General features: G+C 56.3%; 8 protein-coding genes across 8 annotated transcripts; 3 read left to right on the top strand and 5 right to left on the bottom strand.

Moving 5' to 3' along the window:
* Nucleotides 1–558: 558 nt before the first annotated feature.
* On the bottom strand, nucleotides 559–2,430 carry GLRG_10581 (uncharacterized protein; the record flags this gene model as incomplete). Its single annotated transcript, XM_008101266.1, has 1 exon — nucleotides 559–2,430. The coding sequence occupies one exon, from the start codon at nucleotides 2,428–2,430 to the stop codon at nucleotides 559–561; it is 1,872 nt and encodes a 623-aa protein (XP_008099457.1).
* Nucleotides 2,431–3,581: 1,151 nt separating this feature from the next.
* GLRG_10580 (uncharacterized protein) lies at nucleotides 3,582–4,577 on the top strand (the record flags this gene model as incomplete). Its single annotated transcript, XM_008101265.1, has 3 exons — nucleotides 3,582–3,635; nucleotides 3,698–4,442; nucleotides 4,492–4,577. The coding sequence occupies 3 exons, from the start codon at nucleotides 3,582–3,584 to the stop codon at nucleotides 4,575–4,577; spliced, it is 885 nt and encodes a 294-aa protein (XP_008099456.1).
* A 375-nt stretch (nucleotides 4,578–4,952) lies between these two features.
* Nucleotides 4,953–6,110, bottom strand: GLRG_10579 (uncharacterized protein; the record flags this gene model as incomplete). Its single annotated transcript, XM_008101264.1, has 5 exons — nucleotides 4,953–5,308; nucleotides 5,401–5,625; nucleotides 5,678–5,797; nucleotides 5,856–5,982; nucleotides 6,045–6,110. The coding sequence occupies 5 exons, from the start codon at nucleotides 6,108–6,110 to the stop codon at nucleotides 4,953–4,955; spliced, it is 894 nt and encodes a 297-aa protein (XP_008099455.1).
* An 840-nt stretch (nucleotides 6,111–6,950) lies between these two features.
* Nucleotides 6,951–7,572, top strand: GLRG_10578 (uncharacterized protein; the record flags this gene model as incomplete). Its single annotated transcript, XM_008101263.1, has 2 exons — nucleotides 6,951–7,043; nucleotides 7,120–7,572. 2 exons carry the CDS (start codon nucleotides 6,951–6,953, stop codon nucleotides 7,570–7,572), a joined length of 546 nt encoding a protein of 181 aa, XP_008099454.1.
* A 958-nt stretch (nucleotides 7,573–8,530) lies between these two features.
* On the bottom strand, nucleotides 8,531–10,141 carry GLRG_10577 (fructose-bisphosphate aldolase; the record flags this gene model as incomplete). Its single annotated transcript, XM_008101262.1, has 9 exons — nucleotides 8,531–8,915; nucleotides 8,970–9,093; nucleotides 9,153–9,194; nucleotides 9,255–9,285; nucleotides 9,340–9,395; nucleotides 9,449–9,555; nucleotides 9,618–9,776; nucleotides 9,852–9,922; nucleotides 10,028–10,141. The coding sequence occupies 9 exons, from the start codon at nucleotides 10,139–10,141 to the stop codon at nucleotides 8,531–8,533; spliced, it is 1,089 nt and encodes a 362-aa protein (XP_008099453.1).
* A 2,355-nt stretch (nucleotides 10,142–12,496) lies between these two features.
* GLRG_10576 (chalcone and stilbene synthase domain-containing protein) lies at nucleotides 12,497–13,958 on the bottom strand (the record flags this gene model as incomplete). The annotated part of the gene is made up of 3 exons (XM_008101261.1): nucleotides 12,497–13,059; nucleotides 13,124–13,758; nucleotides 13,828–13,958. The coding sequence occupies 3 exons, from the start codon at nucleotides 13,956–13,958 to the stop codon at nucleotides 12,497–12,499; spliced, it is 1,329 nt and encodes a 442-aa protein (XP_008099452.1).
* A 2,205-nt stretch (nucleotides 13,959–16,163) lies between these two features.
* Nucleotides 16,164–16,580, top strand: GLRG_10575 (uncharacterized protein; the record flags this gene model as incomplete). The annotated part of the gene is made up of 1 exon (XM_008101260.1): nucleotides 16,164–16,580. One exon carries the CDS (start codon nucleotides 16,164–16,166, stop codon nucleotides 16,578–16,580), a length of 417 nt encoding a protein of 138 aa, XP_008099451.1.
* A 196-nt stretch (nucleotides 16,581–16,776) lies between these two features.
* GLRG_10574 (TRAUB domain-containing protein) lies at nucleotides 16,777–18,678 on the bottom strand (the record flags this gene model as incomplete). Its single annotated transcript, XM_008101259.1, has 3 exons — nucleotides 16,777–18,412; nucleotides 18,469–18,571; nucleotides 18,630–18,678. The coding sequence occupies 3 exons, from the start codon at nucleotides 18,676–18,678 to the stop codon at nucleotides 16,777–16,779; spliced, it is 1,788 nt and encodes a 595-aa protein (XP_008099450.1).
* Nucleotides 18,679–20,204: the final 1,526 nt, after the last annotated feature.

Raw genomic sequence — 20,204 nt, 5'->3', positions numbered from 1 at the left:
GGTGGTTCACAGAAAACCAAGGGCTTTGGTCCGGATTAGAATTGTTGTTTGTATCTTTTTGAGTGCTTTGCCTCAAGAGTATCTAGCCAGCCTCGGCGTGTGCTTCTCTTTTTGCCTTGCCTCCCTCCCCACCTGCAGAATTCTGCAATTTGGAATTTGTACATGATTGGAATAACACACACACACACACACACACACACATACTCGAGAGAATCGGTTCTGCTCCACCAGCAGAGAGCATCTAGCCCCGACGGGACATGCTTCTCCTGTTTGAGCCGTGACGTAGTGCACCGTTGTTGAAGACACACGCCGTCTTCACAGCCCAGAGGATGGGGCAATAAAGAAAAGGGGAGGGGGAAGAAGAAGAAGAAGAAGAAACACCTTGGATCCTCGGCACCTGAGGTGGCGCCGGCATGTGTTGCAACTGATTAAACCCGACGGGTTGTGCTTTGTTTGCTTTTCTCTTTCCTTTCTTACGTCCTTTTTGTTTTGTTGACCGCCCAGCCCAATCTAGTTGAATGGAATTAATTCCCGACCCATGTGGTCAGCCAGGCCACCCTACTCCTGACTGGCGCTCAGGTCCGGGTTCTTCTCCCACAGGTTACGAAGGAGCGCCGTGACGCCCTCGTCCTCCTCGCCGCCCACCAGGCTCGATCCGCTCAGTCCCTGCACCCCGGTTCCCTCGTGCAGGGCCCGGCTGCTCTGGTGGTCGTCGTGGTCGGCCTCGTAGCTAGACCCGGCGCCGTTGGTCCGGATGGAGTAGGCACGGGGCGTCACCGGTCTCCGGGCGGATCCAGTGCCGCCAGAAGCGGCGGCTAGCGCCGACTCGTTGAGGCTCGAGTTCCGCATGTGCTGCTGTTGTCCCGGTACGACGCCTCCACGCATCGAGGCGGCCTTGCCGTTGCCGTTGGCGGTGCCGGTGCGGGGTATCCGCTGGTTCTTGTTTGCGCGGTTCACCTGAACGAGACGGTCGAGCGAGCGTACCACGGGGTTCTGGAACCGGCGGACACTGAGGTACTCCATCCCCGTCCTCTCCAGTTGCTTCGTGACGCGCGGGTCCCGGCTCGCTCCGCCGTCATAGCCCGGCCCCCCAATGCCGACCAGGGGACTCGCGCCCACCGCGCCCACGCCCCCTCCCGCCGCCTGTCCGGGTTCGATGACGGAGCTGGCCCGCTGCAGGTTGAGCTTCTGCTGCGTGCGTGATTTCTCGGCTGGCGGGGCGGAGCGCCTTGCGGACCGTGGCGCGAGCGCTGTGCCGTCAGTCTCGCCACGGACTTCACTTGCCTCATCGTCCAACAGTGGCAGGTCTTGCAATCTTTCCTGCCGACCTGGGCGTCCGGAGCTGGAGGACTGCGGCCTCCGTGGGGGGGTTGCTTCTGACCCGAGGCTGGACGGCCGCGGCGTGGGGGGCTGGTAAAAGGACCCTTCGCGGGCGGCGCCAGAGCTTCCGGCGTTGACGAACCTCGAAATAAGCTCGTCGCCGGAGCTGGGCAAAGTACTGACGTTATGCGACTCGGCAAGTGTCGAACCGCGGCCGATTGAGTCGGGGGAGCGGGAGTCGCCCCGCCGTGAAGCCGTGGCGGTATCTGTCGTCATCTTTGGAGGCGCGCCGTGTGACGGGATGCGTTGGAGTAGTCTCGAAGTCAGATACTCCTTGTGCTGGACAGTATCGTAATCGGGAGTCGCCGCAGCTAGGGAGGAAGGGTGCGCCGTGGGGGCATCTGCTCTCGAATTGTTGGCGCTGTTATTTGCGCTGTTATTTGCGCTGTCGTTTACGCTGTTGACGCTGTTGTTCGCGCTGCTATTGTCGTCGGGTTTGGCCGAGGCCTGTGTGCTGGCCAAGGATCCTCGTCTTGACAGGTAGGGAGAGGCAGAGGTGCTGGCGTCGACCCAGTCGTCTTCCTGTCCGTCGTTGCCCAGATCAAAGTGTACCTGTGACTTTTGCGACTTGACCTTGCTGACGGCGGAATTTGAGCCCGTCCTTTTGAGCTTTTCCGACGACTTGATGTTGGCAGGCTTGTTCACTTCGCTGTGGGATTTGTTGCGGCGCAAACTCGTGGCGGAGGCGGTCTTGCTGATGTTTGCCGAAGAACTGTCGCGGGAAAGCTTCGCTTCGGACTGGACTCGACGATGACCGCCGGCGGCGGCGGCGGCTGCTCGATTTCGATCGGGGGAGGGGGATGCGTGTCGGCGGTGGTTCAGTTTGGAGGCAGTCGAGCCATGGTGCTTGTGTAATGCCTTTGAGGAGGGGACGCGTGCATGTAGGCGGCCGGTGCCGACGACGTGCTTCTGCTTGGAGCGATGCTGATGATGATGGTCTCGGTGAGTTTGATCGCTGTTTGTTGAATCGCTCTCGTCGCGATTGAGAGGAGGGCGCCTTGATTGGTTCGTTGCCGAAGAATCGTCGGCGTCTCTACCGTCACGAACCATGGTTGCTTATTTGGGGGCCCCTAGGGGATGCTGGACACTGACAGTAATGAGCACCGTAGCAGCCAAGGCACAATGTCATGGATGTGGACAGGTTTCGTCGGGGGTGGGGGATTGATGGCAGGGCTTGTTGCTGATGCGCTGTGCGTGGGCGCGGACGATCGGAGGACCGATTGGGATGGCGGGTGGGTGGGCTGCTTGCGCTGTTTCAATGAGGTAATGCCTCAGACAAGACAGGGCAGGACGCGACCAATTGGACGGCGGAGGAGGAGGAGGAGGCGGCGGCGGCGACGGCGGCGGCGGGCGTGGTGGATTAAGTGAGACGAGAATCAGCTAGAAAGAGGCGGGGGGTGTCGTCGCAAAAGTCGTCGATTCGGGGGGGGGGGGGTTCTTTGTTCTGGAAGTCTTGAGGTACCCCTCGAGCTGTAAGTACGTTGGAAGCTGACTTGTGGGTTACAGGGAGAAAGGAAAGAAAAAGAAGGGGAAAAGTACAGAGGTAAGGAGGGAAGAAAAAGGTCAAACGAGTACAGGCAGAGAAGAGAGAGAGAGAGAGAGAGTACGGGATACCTTAAGGACCTTACGGATGGATACTGGTAGCTAAATTGCTAATAAACCGCCTTGACAAGGTACCCGAGACCATATGTGCCACACGCGCGTGCGCACCCTCGTCTGGCTCCGGCGCCATCCCAGGCAGGGCCCATTATCTGCATTCCACACCCGCTAAGACGCCCGCTGGAACCTCACCCCAGCATTCCACGATTCCTAAAAAAATAAAAACTCAAAACAAAAAGCCCATCCATCATCTTAGTGTATCCGTACTCCCTACTTACAATGTACCTAGGAAGTCTTTGTGGGGTCTAAGCCAGACGAACCATGATTGGCCCCAAAGCCGGATGACGCTGCGCTGGTCGTCGCGCTACGATTCCCCATTATATGCACGTGATCCCCGCCGGATAAGCTTCTTGGTTGCATCGATCAAACTGCCGTAGCTTCGCTTCATCACTTCACTGCATCTATTTTGCCTGAAGCAAGTAATCGCCAAACCATTCCTCAGCCCCGTTCAACTTGTTCTTAGCCTTTTTTTCTTCTACCATATTGGCCGTCTCATAACAAATCCAATCCGTTCCTACCGCTTCCTCAGTGCAGCCGTCGTCATGTCTAGTCAAATCACAGCCTTGGAAGAGGATCGCCAACAGTATCAAGAGCAGGTGCGCGCCGACTTGTCCCACCCTCATGGCCCAAAACAGGTGTTGACCGCTTTTTGAAACAGCTCGACGTCGTCCTCGCCGGTCTCAAAGACGATCCTGAAAATGCCGAACTCAAGAACCTGCAGGCGGAGTTGAATGACATGATCTCCCTACTAAACGAGTCTCTTGCTGAGCTGCAGCCGAAGCAGGCACTCAAGCCCGCACCACAGAAAGCTCCCAGCCCGCCAGAGCCCGAGAAGTGGTCCAAGGAGAACCACCCCGCCTTCAAGAAGGCCGCCCCCGCTCCGGAAGAGAAGGAATCCGATGCGCCGCTTGTCGCCTACCAGGTGAACGACACCGTCATGGCCAAATGGGCTTCAGGTGATCGAGGCTTCTACCCGGCACGCATCACATCCATTACCGGCTCGTCGACGGCGCCCATCTACATTGTCAAATTCAAGAGCTACGATAACACCGAAACGCTGCGAGCCAAGGATATTCGTCCCATGTCCAACAAGCGCAAGGCTGACGGAGCACCAGCGTCCGGTCCCAGTACCGGCCAGCAACCCACCCACACGCCTTCGGTTCAGTCAAATGGCGTCGTCACGTCCGCGGCCGCCAGCCTGTACCCCGAACAGCAGGCTAAGATCGAGGCTGAGAAACTCGCTGCCGACGGTGCCGCAAAGCCGCCTAAACCCAAGAAGATCAAGGCCACAAAAGAACTGGAGAAGGGCAAGTCCAAGTGGCAAGAGTTCAACACAAAGTCAAAGTTCGGAAAGCAAAAGAAAGAGAGCATGTTCCGCACACCCGACGGCGTCGGTGGCCGAGGTACGTGACTCTGACTGCATGAGTCGGCACGACACTGACACTGTTACAGTTGGCTTCACGGGTTCTGGCCAGGCCATGCGCAAAGACCCGACTCGCAGCCGACACGTATATCAGCAAAGCGACGAGCTTGACTAATCGCTTCCCAAGGAACCGGCTTGTGGGAGGATTTCCAGCCAAAAAGGAGGTTCGAGGCTTCGGTGGCGTTACGGGTGGTTTGGCAGTCTCGTTCCCTTCCTGGTAATGTGTTTTGTTTTCGCTTTACATAGGCTAACGGTTTGTACGCGAGTTATGTTCCCTCCAGACGATCGTCAGGGTTTCAGTCCCCCTTCTGGAATCTGCGCAGATGGCGCGGGGGCGTTTCCTGATACAAATACATGAGATGCCCAACTACCCCATCTCCCAGGTCGTTTTGACTAAACGTTTGGCTGCATAGGATATCTATCGTACACTACAACGGCTTCACACCAGCGAGGAGCGCCAGTGCCCGTGGATCATGGGCCGGTTGGCGGACTACGGCATGCGAAGGTCGATTTTCGGGGCAATGTCTCTCGCCATCTTGAGGAAGATCTCGGCTCTCTCGCTCATTGGTTCTGCCACAACAGTGGGTTTGCCCAGGTCCGCGTCGTCGCCGATGGACGGATGCAGAGGGACATCGCCCAGGAAGTCGATCTTGTGGTCCCTGCACATGCGCTCAACCCTCTCGTTGGACCCGAACACATACGTGTCGCCGTGACAGTGTGGGCAGCTGAAGAGCGACATGTTCTGGACCAAGCCCAGAATGTTCACATTGACTTTGTTAAACATGTTGACGCCCTTGACGGCATCTTTGACGGCAAGTGTGTGAGGCGTGGTGACGATGATGGATCCTGGTTGCGGTGAGCGCTTGCCAATGAAAAATGTGCCTTGTGATGTAAATTGTAGTCATGACACCAACGCTGCTGAGTGAGGGCTGACGTACCATCGAGGATGACCTGTTGAGTAATGGTAAGCTGTGTATCACCGGTGCCAGGGGGCAGGTCAAGAACAAGAATGTCCAAGCCGCCCCAGTCAACTTCGTGAAGGAGTTGTTGGATGGCCTTCATCACCATCGGCCCTCTCCATACGACAGCGTCGTCTTCTGGCACAAGGTAGCCCATTGACATGGTCTTGACGCCATAGTTCGTCATCGGAATCAGTTGATTACCTATCTCGTCGTTAGCCAGTTCTGGTGCAGCAGCCGTTGGAGCAACAAATACCTTGGGATAACCGAGGCTCCCCGGATAGATTGAATAATGTCGGAATAGAAGGACCAAAAATGTCGGTATCCAGAATGCCGGCGCGATAGCCGAGTCGCGCAAAAGCCAGTGACAGGTTCGCTGCCAAGTATTCAACAAACCGATCCCACACGTCTGCCATAAGGCCCATGGCGCCTACCTGCAACTGTGCTCTTGCCGACGCCGCCCTTGGCGGACGAGACGGCGACGACTTTTTCCACACCACGAATCTTGCGTTGTACAGGCTTTCTGGGCCAGTTCGGCGGTGTACCGGACTTTGGGAGCCCCTATGCTAGGTGTGAGCTATACAAGTCACGCGTGTACATGATTGAAGCGTAGTCGGTCCTACCAAGGGGTTCTCGTGGCCGAGGACTCGGATGGTCGGTTGAAATGGCCTAAACAGGGTTGGTCTCATCGTAGCTGCTCCGGCGTGCAATAAGGAGGGAGTAAAAATAAACCTATACGGGGCCGCAAACAAGTTGACAGGGCTTCAGGACAAAGGCCCAAAGGTTCATAAATGGCACCTCAAAGTGATGATGGCTGGAGATGTAATTGATTGGTTCTTCGCCGACACGTCTCCGAGCGGAGTATCTTCGGCCGACCTTCCACAGGCGTCACAATCGACTTCAGCTAATATTCTGGGGACCCGGCAAGTCTGAACACTGCATAATTGATAAGCTTGATTGTTGCCGTTAAATGGGATTCGAGACAAGCATAGCATGATGGGGAATCCTATTGTTCGTTCAGCTCAACAATAGACAATGGCCACGACACGTGACCTGGCGGCGAGGTATAGCCCCACAATTGGACATTTGGCCCGTGTACGTACCTTTCCATCGCGCTCTTGAGTTCGCGATGAGAGCCGTGGACGCGCTGGGAACCGACATATCACTGAAAAAAAGCCGCCGCTGCAAGTCGCGACTCCATACCCCGTTATCCAAGCATGACATGTTACAGATGAAGAACTCATAGCTGTCTCGCCCGCTTCTTCTCATCTCATCGTTCTGATACCCTCTTGACTTGGTTTTTCTATTGTTTTTTTCTTTTTTTTCTTTCTTGGTTTGCGCATTGGTTTCTTCACTCCGCTGGTCTCACCCAGAAAGTCTCGTTCCAACTATATCCACAGAAGTTGGTCGGTGAAAGGGGACAGGAGAAACGCATAGGAATTCCGGAAGCCTAGTAGGAACTGAACGCACCACACACACACACACACACACAAACACACACACGCACACGCGCACACAAACCGAACACCATGTCCTCACCCTCGGCATTGTTCGATTTGAACCAAGGGCGTCGCGACCTGGCGTCCCTACCCGCCGACTGGCAACAAAACATTAGAGAGGCTGTGAGTCTTACAGCAACCTCCGACCCAACGTGGCTGCTCATGAGGAGACACTGCGATATACTAACTCCCTTGCCAGTGGGAAGTCGTTGACCAACAAGGCCTCGGCTCCCTCAACGCGCGCGAGTGGCCATTTGCCCTCCGCGCCATCGGCTTTGACCTTGCCCGCACGGAGACCTACGCCCTCCTCCTCGCGCACGGCGTCCCGCCGCACGACCACGACCCGTCCCGGGGCCCTTGCAGCCCGTCGCGCCTGCGCATGCCGCAGGAGCACTTCTCGGCCATCGCCGCGTGGCTGCTGGTGCGCCGCGACCCGCAGGAGGAGGCCGAGGACGCGTGGAAGATGTTCGACCCGCGCGGCACGGGGCGCATCACCCTCGATAGCCTCAGAGCTGTGTGTGCCGAGGTGAACAGCACCCTGAGCGAGGCGGACATGAGGCGAATGATTGACATGGCGGACATTTCGGGTAAGGGGTGGGTTACCAAGGACGAGTTCATCGAGGTCGCCAAGGGCGGGTTTGGACGCGGTTAGGCGTGGTGGTGGAGGAGGAGGAAAAAGAGACCGGGGTGGGCGTTCCGTTGACGAGAGGCGCGTCTACTAGGCCCCGGAAGTATGCGTATATTGCTCATCATCGGGGTTGGCAGCTACCCGGGGGGGGGGGGGGTGGCGACTTGATCCAAATCCAAGTTGGCAGAGTCAAGATTTACACTAGAGCGAGAATGTCTTACTTTTTATTTTATTTTCATCACAACCAGGCAGAAAGACCATACTGTCTGTCTTTCACAGGTCTTCTTCATTCTACCTGGGTTCCAGCCTGTTTCGATACGGGCATGGGGGAAAAAGAAACTCAGACGACGAGGTTACAGGAGTGAAATATAATTCAAGACGCAAGTACAATGACGGTCGTGTAGACGGATGAGCATGTCTGCGGGATGCACATTGTTTTGTCATGTTGGCTGCCTACGCTCCTCCGTCCAAATTCAGACCGGGATACCAAGTGGCTTCCTCACCGGCAAGCTATACGCCATGTCAATCATCCTCATCTGGTTGATGCTTTCTTCCCCGTTGACCTAGGTTGCCCGTCTTCTTCCCCTTGCTACGGCTGACAAAATGCTCCCGCTGGTATCGATACGTGAACCACCACGCCTCTCCTTTGCCGTCTACACCAGCTTCCTCGAACGTGCACGTCTTTTGCACCGTCTTCCCCGTCTCGTCCTCCCCTTCATCCTCCACAAGACCCGCCACGCGCGGGTTAAACACTGGAAACACCGTCCCTCCCTCATCGAAACCTTCCGGAGCCAGACGGGAGGGACGAAAGGGGAATGCACCGTTTGTCACTGCAGATGGAACCACCGGGTTTTGTATGTTTTACTTCATTTTTGAGAACTATGTAGGTAGGCGTCTTCTGACTACTTCACCCTACAATGCAGAGCAGACCGCATCCCGTTTTGGTCCTGCCACTGCAGAGGTATCACCCATTATTCATCCTTTACAAAACATCGTTGGCGTTGAAGTCGTACAGAGCCTGCTTGACACGCTCCTTCATCGTCTTCTCACCCTCACGGACCCAGACTCTGGGGTCGTACTTCTTCTTGTTGGGCTTGTCGTCACCCTCGGGGTTGCCGACCTGGGTCTTCAGGTATTCGATGTTCTTGACAACGTAGTCGCGGACACCGGCCAGGTAGGCGAACTGGAGATCAGTGTCGACGTTGACCTTGACGACACCGAAGGAGATGGCCTTCTTGAACTCGTCGACGGAGGAACCGGAACCGCCGTGGAAGACGAAGAAGACGGGCTTCTTGTCGTTGGTGCCCAGCTTCTGGGCGACAAACTCCTGGTGCTTGCCGAGGAGCTCGGGGTGGAGCTTGACGTTGCTGCGAGGGTCAGCACCGGGGTTGAGCTGGGAGTACAAGGTGAACGTGACTTACCCAGGCTTGTAGACGCCGTGGACGTTACCGAAACCAGCAGCAATGCTGAAGTAAGGGCTGATGGGGTTCAGGGTCTGGTAGATGGCGTAGATGTCCTCGGGCTGAGTGTAAAGGGAGTTGTTGTCTGGCGGGGTTGTTAGTCAGGTCTGACGGAGCAGAAACGATGGGGTATCGTTGACATACCAACATCCTCGTTGTTGACACCGTCCTCCTCACCACCAGTGACTGCACAGTTATGTTAGCTACCCGACCGTCAGAAGCTCGCATGTTCAACGGCTGCCTTACTTCCGATCTCCATCTCGAGCCACAGCTTCATCTGTTGGCAGTGCGTCAGCGGCGGCTCCTGGCAGGTATATGAGCTTCAACTTACGGGAGCAGAGCGCTTGAGGTACTTGGCGGTGGTCTCAATGTTGTAGGCAACGTCCTCTGTGTTTTTGTGAGCGGCGTTAGACGGGCAGGAGCTGCGGCAGATCACGAACCCTCGGAGAGATCGATCATGTGGGAGGAGAAGAGAGGGGTGCCGGAGCGCTTGAACTCCTCCTCGTCGGCGGCAATCATGCCGTCGAGCCATGGCAGAAGCTTCTTGCTGGGACGGCGGTCAGCATTTGAGAGAGCCCCAAGGGCATGGCGAGGCAAGTATCAACTTACGCGCAGTGGTCGGAGTGGAGGACGACGGGGACGCCGTAGATGGGGGCAATGGAGCGGATGTAGTGGGCAGCAGCGATGGCACCGGCGACGGAGGCCTCCTGCTTCTCAGCGCTGTTGGGAATGCCCTTGCCGGCGAAGTAGGCGGCACCACCCTGGGAACTGGAGAGGTGTCAGAAGTTTTGCAACATGGCGGCGGCGGTGGCGGCGGGGTGGCTTCTGAGGGTTGTGACGTACGTCTGGAGGATGATGGGGGACTTGGCCTCGCGGGCAGCCTCGAGAGCGGCAACGGCGGTGGAAGAGGAGGTCTGCGACGCGGGGTCGTTGTTAGCCGACTGTCACCAGAACGCCCCTCATCTCACAGCACTTCATTCACCACGACAGGGGATTGATGGATAGGTGGATGTACTTACAACGTTGGCAGCGGGAATGGCAAACTCCTTCTCCTTGGCGTAGGTGAAGAGCTTCAGCAGGTCGTCGCCATAGACGACACCGGGCTTGATGTTCAGATCCTGGAGGAGACCCATGGTGGATGGTGGGGTATGTGACGTTTGAAGGTGGTTAGTTCTTGTTGCGGGGTTGTGCAGGAGATTGAGCAGTAGGGACTCTGCGACTTGATGCTGATGGTTAGAAGCAAAAAGGGGAGAGAAGGTTGCAAGGTTGAGGGGTTGGAGAGAGGAGAGAGGAGAGAAGAAGAAGAGGCAGGAAAGTTTGGAATCAGGTGGACGCGGCCGAGTTATGTTTGATTCACACGAGCGGGATTTTAGTCGGGCTGGCTAGCCATGGCATCAGTCCAGTCAGTTCCGCCTGGCTGGCGTGAGGTGCATAGGTACATAGGCCCGAATCGGCGTCCACCTGAGAAGGAGCTCCGCTCTGCCAGCTCCCGCGTTGTGTCGTTGCTTCTTGTTCCTGTTCCCGTTCCCGTTCCTCTTCCTCTTCCACTTCCTGGCCAGCCCAGGCAAGGCCGGGCAAGGTCCCTCGGGCCTTGCAATGATGAAGCAAACGGTGCGGCGAGGTACCTACGGTGAGCTTCCCTCTACGAATGTACCTTGTCTTTCCCAGAGCGGGAGACACCTAGGAAGGTAGCTGGGTAGGTAGCTATCCAATAAGGGTATCTAACACATAGCTACCTACCTAGGTAGTATACTATAATAAGACACGAGCAGGACCTCCGAAATACCATGCGTAAATAACCCGAGTCCCCAAAAATATACGCCAGCGTTTGACAATGTCCGATGAGAGAAACACCGCTATGCAACGATGGGAGAGTGAGTGTCTTGTCACCGTCTCAACCTCTTGGAGTTGTTGAGGGGCAGGAGGGAGGGCGAGGTACCTCCGCCGCGCAGGTCCATGTACCTTTTTTTGTCTTTATTTATTTATTGCCCTTGGCAGGACGAGCTGGAACGAGTCACAACGACGCCTTACACATAAGGTACCTTACCTAAGGTACCTTTGGAAATTCAAACGCGAACAACCCCTCCCCCACCCACCGGACCAAATTGACGTCAAAAAATAATAATAATCATGGCCTGCACTGCCCGCCAGAGTAATTGGGGTCAGGGTCCCCCACCATTCAATCCCCCGCCGTTCTTGATTTTTTTGTGTCCTTTTTTTCTTTTTTCTTTTTCTCTCTCCGTGGCTTGTTGTGTGGTGTATTTGTTTCATTGTGCCTAGGCAGATTTTGCTGTGTCTTTCTATTTCGGGTTGATTGGGCGACAGACGAGGTATCATTGAAAATGGCGTGGTCCAACTCTTACATACGTGGTGTGGTGCACTCTGTAGGTACCTCCCCGCTGTTGGCTGCTGACAGTCATGGCCTTTTAAATTGACTTCCCACCTCCTGATATCTCGGCCTTATTATGGTGTCCGCTGCGCGATATTTAATGGGGGAACCACGCGAATATCGAATGACTCGAGTGCCTGGCTTTCTATTCGAGCGCTGCGTACTGCCTGGTTTATTGCCCCTCCCTCTTCCCAAGGCCACCTTCACCGAGCAAGTCTCGGTGTAATCTTCCCATCTATACATCCATCCCGTCTGTCTGTCTGTACGTCCGTCCTGGAAGACCGGCGATGCCTTTCGGGTGACTTTCACGCTGCTCGCAACAACAAATCTCCGTTGCACACCATCCCTGCATCCCGACCCCCCTCCATCCCATTCTGGCTCCCTCACATCGTGCAGGCTAGACCCCGGAAAAGCACGGCCAATCGCGCCGCTTCATGACGATGACCTCCCCGGCCATGCAATCATTCTTTGTGCCATTCCCGTCTGTTTCCTTCCACACCTGGCCAGCCTTGACCATTGCCGAAGCCCGGGAAGTTGCGGGATCGCATCGGGCATCTTGACCCTTCGTCCGCCGACAATCGAAATCTCACGACTCCAACAGCCAGCCTTGTGGCCGCCACTTCCTCGGTCCATGGCCTGCCCCCCCCGCCATTTTCTCCAAGCGTTGCCCGAGAACTCCCACCCGGCTCGGCTCTTCTCGTGTCGTTAAGCATCGTGGCTCTCCACTTCCAAGACTTCTCGTTCCGTCGTCCGGCGCAATCATGACCTTCATCTCGGGTCCAAACCACGAGCTTGCATATGCCGTGTTATCAGCTTCGGGTCGTTTCCCGTGGCATCCGGCCTGGCGCGTTCATTCTGGGGAATTCCCCCGCTTGCCTAGTCACTTCTTCTCTCGTCTAGTTTCATTATCGTGTACAAACAAACCGCAGGCACCTTCCTTTCTCTTCTCGCTGCTTCCCGTATCTTCATTAGAGCCGTCGCGTCATGGGTATGTATCCGTGCATTCTCCTCCTCCTCTTTCCTATATACCGTTGTCCGATCCAGCCCAGCATCTCTCACACCCAACTTTGTGTCCCCCGCTCTGCCATGACCCCAAACTCTAGTCCAGATCCAGATCCTTCATCGCCTCCGCAACAAACGTCTCGTCCATTTGCCGGCCCGAAGATACCCTTCCATCGAGTTGCGCCCCGGCGTCGTCCCCAGCTTCGCTAGTGCTTCCCTCGCTCTCCGTCTCCGGGGGCGTCTGCAGACCGGTGACGCCGCGTGCCCCCATGTTTCGCTTCAGCATGCACATCTCCACCGATATACCCGGTCCGAACGCACACCCCACCACGTAGTCACGGACACGGCCGTCTGGCGCAACGGCGTCCATGTCTTTGGACCGCAGCCGGTCCATAACGCTGAATATTGTTGCCGAGCTCGAGTTTCCGTGGTTGATGTAAGTATCGTAGCTCGCTCGCATGTGGTACGACGAGATGCCCATTACCTTCTCGGCCCCCGATAGAATTGTGGCGCCTCCGGGATGCATCGCCCAGTCAAAGTCGTCAGCGTTTTTGTACGACGGTGGCAGTGAAGGGACGGACGCGAGCAGCTCTTTAAAGGTTGACGGAATGGTGGCCGATGCGAGCTTGGGGACCTTTGGCGAGAGAACCACCTTCCATCCTAGGTCGCTCATGTTAGTCAGGACGTCCGGGACAGGTGGTGGCCAGGAAGGTCTTTTGCTTACCAACGGGGTCGACATCGAACCCTAGATCCTGCTCTGTATCGGGAAGGATCTTGTGCTCCCAGCCCAGCAGGTCATATACGGACTCTGTCGGCTCGCCAACACCATTGCTAAGCACCACGGCGCTGGCGCAATCGGAGAAGAGAGCGACGCCAATCCTCGTTTCTTGGAGCTGGTCGATGCTGTCCAGCTCGCTGCGCACCATTGTCGTGCTCACCTCGAGCGCGACGCAGAGAATCCTCGCCGGCTTGTTGCGAGCTTTGTGCCCCAACGCCAGGTTCGCCGCCGTCCTCAGCGTCGCCAGACCCCCACTGCAGCCGACTCCGTGAAGCAGCACCTTCTCGACCTGGTGCGTGATGCCCAAGCCCTTGACTACATAGTGGTCGAAGCCGGGGTTGGCGCTGTCGGTGCACGTGGTCGACACGACGTGTGTGATTTCGCTCAGGTCGATGCGAGCCTCCTCGATGGCCTTGCGCGAAGCTTCCACCGCCAACGGCACGCCGTCGCTCATGAAAACATTGTGCAGCTCGGCGATGGAGGGCGCATCCTTGTTATTTACCACGGGGTGTTCATGGGTGCCGATGGACGACCGATAGTCAATGCCGGTGAAGCGATTGATGGCAAGCACTTTTTTCATACTGTTGGTGGGTCAGCGAGAATGCTCAATGCTCAATGCCCGATGCATCATGCGATGGCAGTGCACTCACGAAGGTGAGTCGGGGTAGAACTTGTTGCTCAGGTATTCTATGGAATCTGTCTTCAAGGAGTATGGCGGGTACTGGCTGCCGACGCCGATGATTGACAGACCGAGGTCTTGAAATGTGTTGGGAGCCGCCATCGTGAATGGTGAGAGAGGTGCGATGCGGGGGAGGGGTAGCTCGCGTTAGGCTGGTCGAAATCAAGTAAGATGTGTAGGGGGAAGGAAGCCAAGGCACTCAATGGCCAAAATCATGAAGAAAAGAGCTTGTAGAAGCCCACGAGGAGCTGTGGGAAGGGTCTAGCAAAGAGGCAAAGCCGGAAGCGAATGGCAATGGCTTGTGCGAGAAGGACTGGAGTGATGATATCACCCGCGACAACGGTAGGCAGGCGAACGGAGCACACCCAGATAGAACGACAGACAGAACAGCACGGGGTGGGTGGATGGATGAATTGGGGGATTTTTGGGCATGTGCTAAGAAACGACGAACAATCTAGGTATGCGAGAGGCAAAAAGTCGGTCAGTTTGATCAGGTAGGCTCGGAGCAAGTAAAATGGAAAGGACGGCTACCAGGCTCATGCACGAGGGAAACATAATAGTGACGGAGGCACGGCACGGCACGGCATAGGTTAGGTAGCATGGGGTGGTCGGTCCTTGGTGGTAGCAGCTAAGACACGTAAGGCCGACCTCGTCTGGTTTGTACCGTCTTGTTTTTTTTTTTTTTGGCACAAGCTGTTGTTCTCTCCAGGCTCAACAGATTCGCCGAGGCACCAGGGGCGGTTTTGGTGGGGGTGATTTAGTAACCGGCCTGCCGTCCCGTGCCGTCTTGTAGTGTAGCGGACGATGGATGGGATGGTTTGGTTTTGCTGCTGCTTTCTCTCGTCTCTCGTCTCTCGTCCTCAGACGTGTGCTTCCTTCCCTTGTGACGAACTCGGGGACGGAGGTATGATTGCACCGTTTCATTATGCATGTTCATCTCCCCCCGGCTCCTCATCCTGGAATGGAATGCAAGTGTATCCGTACGCAGGATTACTAGGCAACGGGGTAACATTGGGGCCGGTAAGGAAAGGAAAGGGAAACAAAGCCCACCGGAGCTGAAACTCTGCCTGAATCCAATCCTCGGAGCCGGGCGTTTGCTTGTCTACCTATCTAAACCTCCTTCAGCATGTGGAATGTTAGAGCAGTACCTTTTTAGAATTAACAACTCACCCGGAGAACACAAGTACTATGCTAGCTGACCTTCAGCATTCTGGAGCAGGCTCATCTGGGCAGAGGTTTCGTAGAGTACGTAGCCTTGGTTGCGCGACGCAGACCCCTGCTCCTGCTGCTGCTACTTTGTGATGGGAACCGAGTGCGGTGGAACTAGCCGTATGCCTACATAGTATCCGTAGTGTAGGTAGGTACCTAGGTAGCTATGGCTAGCCTATAAGTGGGTATTAGCTGTCTGTCTGTTGTGGCCGGCGAGTATGTCATTGAAACGGGGAAAAAAGAGGCTGTCAGGAACCAAGAGGCGATTATTGGGCTACCAATCTGACATGCGTGCTATGGCTGAAAATACCATGTGCCGACGTACACGTGTTTGCACGTTGAAGGGCCTGGCTTCGAAGCTGATGCGTTGAAGGGTCTGTGTTTTCTCCTTTTGTCTCATGCCCATGCAGTTCAGCAGCACCGGACGGCATGTCTCGTCCGATCAACATCGGCCCGTCCGAAGACGCCCTTTCTGTCCGTCTCTCCAATGGCATTTCCGCTTGACATGTTTCCCGTAATGATTCATGATTTTCGTGACTATCCATTCGGAACTGCTTGCCTTGGCTATCGACACACGCCAATTGCCTTAAGGGTATATGCTGGCTCGCGTGCCTTGCTCCATGTGGATGTGGCGAGTGGAGAGCTCTCCCACCACTGACGAGAGCTAGTGTAGACGTAATTAACCATCGACATGAATTGCTCCGAGTCCTCAATCACTTGCCTACCTAGGTAGCTATGTAAGCACACTAATCCCACGCAGAACTATCCGTACAGTGCCTACCTAATGCATAGAGACTGGACGAGTATCCGTATTGCAAACGCAGCTTTTGTGCTGACACGTCTTCGAGCCTGGTTTACTAGGCTAATCGGAATTTTCATTGAGGAGACGTCGCCCTTTTTCCATCTACGCCGCTTAGGGTTTCTGTAGCGATGATGCGCTCTCAACTAACATATGCAGAGAAAGCTTGACAGAACAAACTTCAAATCCTTGGTGAAACGCGGCACCACCTGATAGCCTCGACCTCCACTACCCTCCTTCATCAGCTCGGGCATTCGAGTTGCTCCGCAGCCCGACTTAACCCCCCTCTTTCTCCCACAATGCCGCTCTTCCAGGCCAGCAAGCTTCCTTTCTTCCTACACATCGCCATCGAGACGGCCTCCGCCTGCTCTTTCATCTTCAACCCCGCCAGCCAGCTCCCAGACCCGTCTCCCGCCACCCGACTGGTGCTGCAGTCGTTTGGCGGCCTGCTGCTTAGCACGAACCTGGTATGCCTCGCCTTCGTCGCGCGGCCATTTGACGAGACGACCAGGCGAGTGGCGGCGGCGTTGGCATTTTGGCACGCTTGGCCGTGCTGGCGCGCCTATGTACGGCTGGCGAGGCCCGTGGTGGATGGGACGGGCAAGGATAAGCACAAGGGCGAGTTAGTGAAGAAGACGCTTGGTGGGCCGGGTGTTCATCTAGCAGTACATGTTGGGATGTTCGTGTTATTCGCCGGGGCCGCGCTTGTCGGATAAAGAGCTTCACGCCTGCGGATCCTCCCCGACGAAGACGCGCCGTCTCCGCATCTATGTAATAACAGTCGACTCCTTTTTTCTGCTCGACAGCCATGGTCTATATATATATATATATACATACATATATCATGCGGACATCTTCATCATGTACAACTCTGTAGGCAACAAGCTCTCACACCCCGCCTAGACCGTTGCTTCAGTTGCGGAACAACCGCAGCCCGGCCTCCTCGGCGTCAACATCCTCATCGTCCTCCATCTCCGCGTCGGATGCCTGCTCGCTCAGCTCCATCTTCTGCCCGAACAGCGTGCCGAACAACCGGTCGATCGCGTCCTGCTCCCACGCCCTCCGGTCTTCGGGCGCCATGAAATTCTGCAGTTTCTCGTGCACGTTGAACCGCATCTTACGGCCCTTGCTCGCCCTCCTATCGACGTGCTTCTTCGTCTTGGCCTCCTTCATGGCCGCCCACCGTACCGTGGGCTGCGCCGCCGTGCCGCCGCCGGTGTCGGACGTGCGCTGCTCGACGAGCTCCTTGAGGAGCAACTGGTAAAAGTCCGCGTCATCGTAGACCTCCGGGTCCTCGTTGACCTTGCGCGCCACCTGCGCAGGCGCACAGGACCGTGGCGTGCGCGTGCGCTTGACCAGGCGGTCGACGTTGAGAAGCTGGTCCTCGAGGCTAGCGACGATCGACGTCTGCGTTGAGACGAGATTGCGGGACTTGACCTCGACGTTGGCGCTGCGCGTCTTGGCGGACCACGTCTCAAGCACCTTCTTGCGGTACTTTGACGCGCGCTGCTCGGCCTCCTGAATGCCCTCCCAGATGGCCTCGCTCGACGTCGAGGTATCGTAGTCGCCGCGCTTGCGCTTGGCGCCAGCAGCCTGCTGCGCGAGCTCGGCGGGGAGCAGGCTGGCGCGGAAGCTGTCGAGGGTGTTGAGCAGCTTGAGCGCGGCCTCCTCGGCGGCCTCGTACGGCTCCGAGCTCTGCCCGCCTTCCTCTTCATCACCATCTTTGGAGGGGGGCTCGACCGCGGAAAAGGAGTTTGTCGCGACGAGGGCCTTCTGAAGGCGGATGCGGATGTTGAGGAGGCCGTCAAAGGTCTTGCGTTGCTCGCGGACAGCCAGGCCTTTCTGCGCGTCCTGCTGGACGGCGGCGGAGATTGTGGCCGCGAGCGCCTTTTGGCCTTCGCTCATGAGCTTGCGCTGCTCGGCTCGGGCGTCGGACTTGGAGGATTTGCGGCGCGGCTGGTCGTCGTCGTCCTCCTCGTCGTCGTCCTCCTCGTCGTCGTCCTCGTCAGAGACGTCTGAATCTTCTTCGGAGTCTTCGTCATCGCCGGAGCCAATTTCCGCGTCGTCCTCGTCATCTTCATCGTCTTCTGAGCCCTCAAGATCGCCCAGAAGATCCTCATCGTCGCCGTCGGAGCTTTCGAGATCTTCGTCGTCGAGCTCGGCACCCTCATTGTCGTCATCGCTGCCCTCCTCCTCGTCAGAGATGAAGTCGGCGGCCTTGAGCCTCTTGTCGCGACTCCCCTTCTTGTCTTTGGGCTGTGAGGTGCTGCGGGAAATGAAGCCGTGGAGCTCGTCGTCGCTATCGCCAAAGGCGTTGTCGCTCGAGATTTCAACATCTTCATCTCCGACAGCGGCTTCGTCGGCGGCCAGGTCAGCGGTTTCGGGGTCGTCGAACTCTTCACCGTTCGAGTCGAGGTCTTCCCGCGCATCCTCGAATACGTCGCTGCCGTCCTCGTCGCTCGAATCGTTCAACGCATCCCGACTGACGCGGGCGCCACGATACTGGGGTCCGAGGGAAACGCCCTCCTTTTCGCGGAGCTTGCTCTTGCTGCCGCGATGGTTAGCCTTCTGCAACGACAGACCTGCAAATGGTGCGTATCGTACCCAACGGTCACATAGTGCTCGGTGCCCGCATTTTCATCAGCGGCCTCTTCACTGCCGCTTTCGTTTTCGCTCTCCTCGATAGGTTCGGCCTCGGGATCGCGGTCTGTAAAATAGTGTAAGTACTTGCAGGAGCGTAGTCGCTTGGAAACCTTATGCATTACCCTTTGGTGCCTTCTCTTCCCAGTCGGAAGCTCTTCTGCGGGTGGCCATTTTGTTTGGCTACTGCGGTTTGTATGGCAACGGATCGAGGAACTCTAGGCGAAATTTCTGGGCTTCAGAAACTTTTTGGTGGTGTCGCGCGGCAGAAACAGGGACCCCACCATCCATTCATCATCCATCCATCCTTCCCATCGACTTGTATTATATAAGCTCGGCTCCCTCTTTGTACGGATAGTTCTTCACGGTATACGGACAAAGAACCAGAGAGCAGCTAACTAACCTCAACGCACCTTGGCCAGATTTCGAAATGTTTCAAAGTTTGAATTCCGACTGCTCATATTCCGAGTTTGTTTTAGTGTCGCAGTGCGTCGATGATTATACAGACTACCTACTCTGCATGTATGTGTACTTAGTTAGGTATCTACCTATGATTTCGTCTTACTACCTAGGTAACAAACATCAACTTTGCGTTGCTAAAAGGCCCAATAGCCAGCCAGCCAATCAATTCACGATCGCATGCTACGCTCCTGGCTCATCACGTGATGGGGTGCGGTGCGGTGCGGGATGCGCTAGCCACCTGTCAGCGGAAGATGCCCCATTCCATTTCCAGAGAAGTGACGCTAAGGAAAGAAAGTACCTACCTTGGGGGCAAGTTTTGGAAAGAGACTCGTTCATTACTCGCCTGCTTTTCACGTTCACGAACAAGGCCCTGGGATAAGAAGCACTGGACAGAAAAGCAAGAGATCCTGCCGGGGGGGTCTCGCTATGCGCAATGGAGCAGATTGAGACGCAAGTCAGCGACTTGCGCTACTTGACCCAAGCAGCCATCCCTCTACCGCCCGACCGCGCTGTTCCTTCTCCACACAATCACTCTACTCATTCCCCCCTTTCCGCGACACCCGGAGACAATTCCGCGCAACACCCAGGCCAAACTGCCGCCGGCACGCCTGGTTCGAGCTCTGTATCGGGTTCCAAGAGGAAGTCGGAGGACGAGAGTAATGCTGCAAAGCAGCAAAGGAGCAAGAGGAATCGGGTTCGTTTGTCCCTGCAATCAGCCTGCCACTAGCCATAGCCATCCCCCCTCCCACCCCCCAGAGTGCACCTCGCTCCTGTTCCCGGCCTGTGCTGCCATGTTCCTCTCGACCCAAACCCTGTGGAAATCCAGAAAGCTAATTACCGTTCCTGTCCCAGTACATATCCATTGCCTGGTAAGGACAGCTCTGTCTCCGTCATGTCTACCGTGCAGGCGTAGCCAAAGAGATCCATCCTCTTGTGTGCGCATGCCGGATTGCCCCAATGTCGTTGCGGCGGCTCTACGCCTCTACCTGTTTGGATCAGACAGCCCGGCCGAACGAACCCTTCCTTGCCTCTGCTCAAACAGGTTCTCTTTGGCCACGTGCCATAACAGTCCAAGACCACTAATATCACTAACCGTTCTTCTCTACAACAGCAACGAATGCAAAAGACGCAAGATCAAGTGCAATGGCGAGACTCCCTGTCAACGATGCGGCAACCTCAACCTGGCGTGCCTATACGCCCCAAACTGTTGCTCCAACAGCTTCAAGGATTCGGACGAG

Source organism: Colletotrichum graminicola (genome assembly GCF_000149035.1).
Source record: "Colletotrichum graminicola M1.001 genomic scaffold supercont1.63, whole genome shotgun sequence".
Taxonomy (NCBI): domain Eukaryota; kingdom Fungi; phylum Ascomycota; class Sordariomycetes; order Glomerellales; family Glomerellaceae; genus Colletotrichum; species Colletotrichum graminicola.
This window is presented reverse-complemented; position numbering and strand designations above follow the sequence as displayed.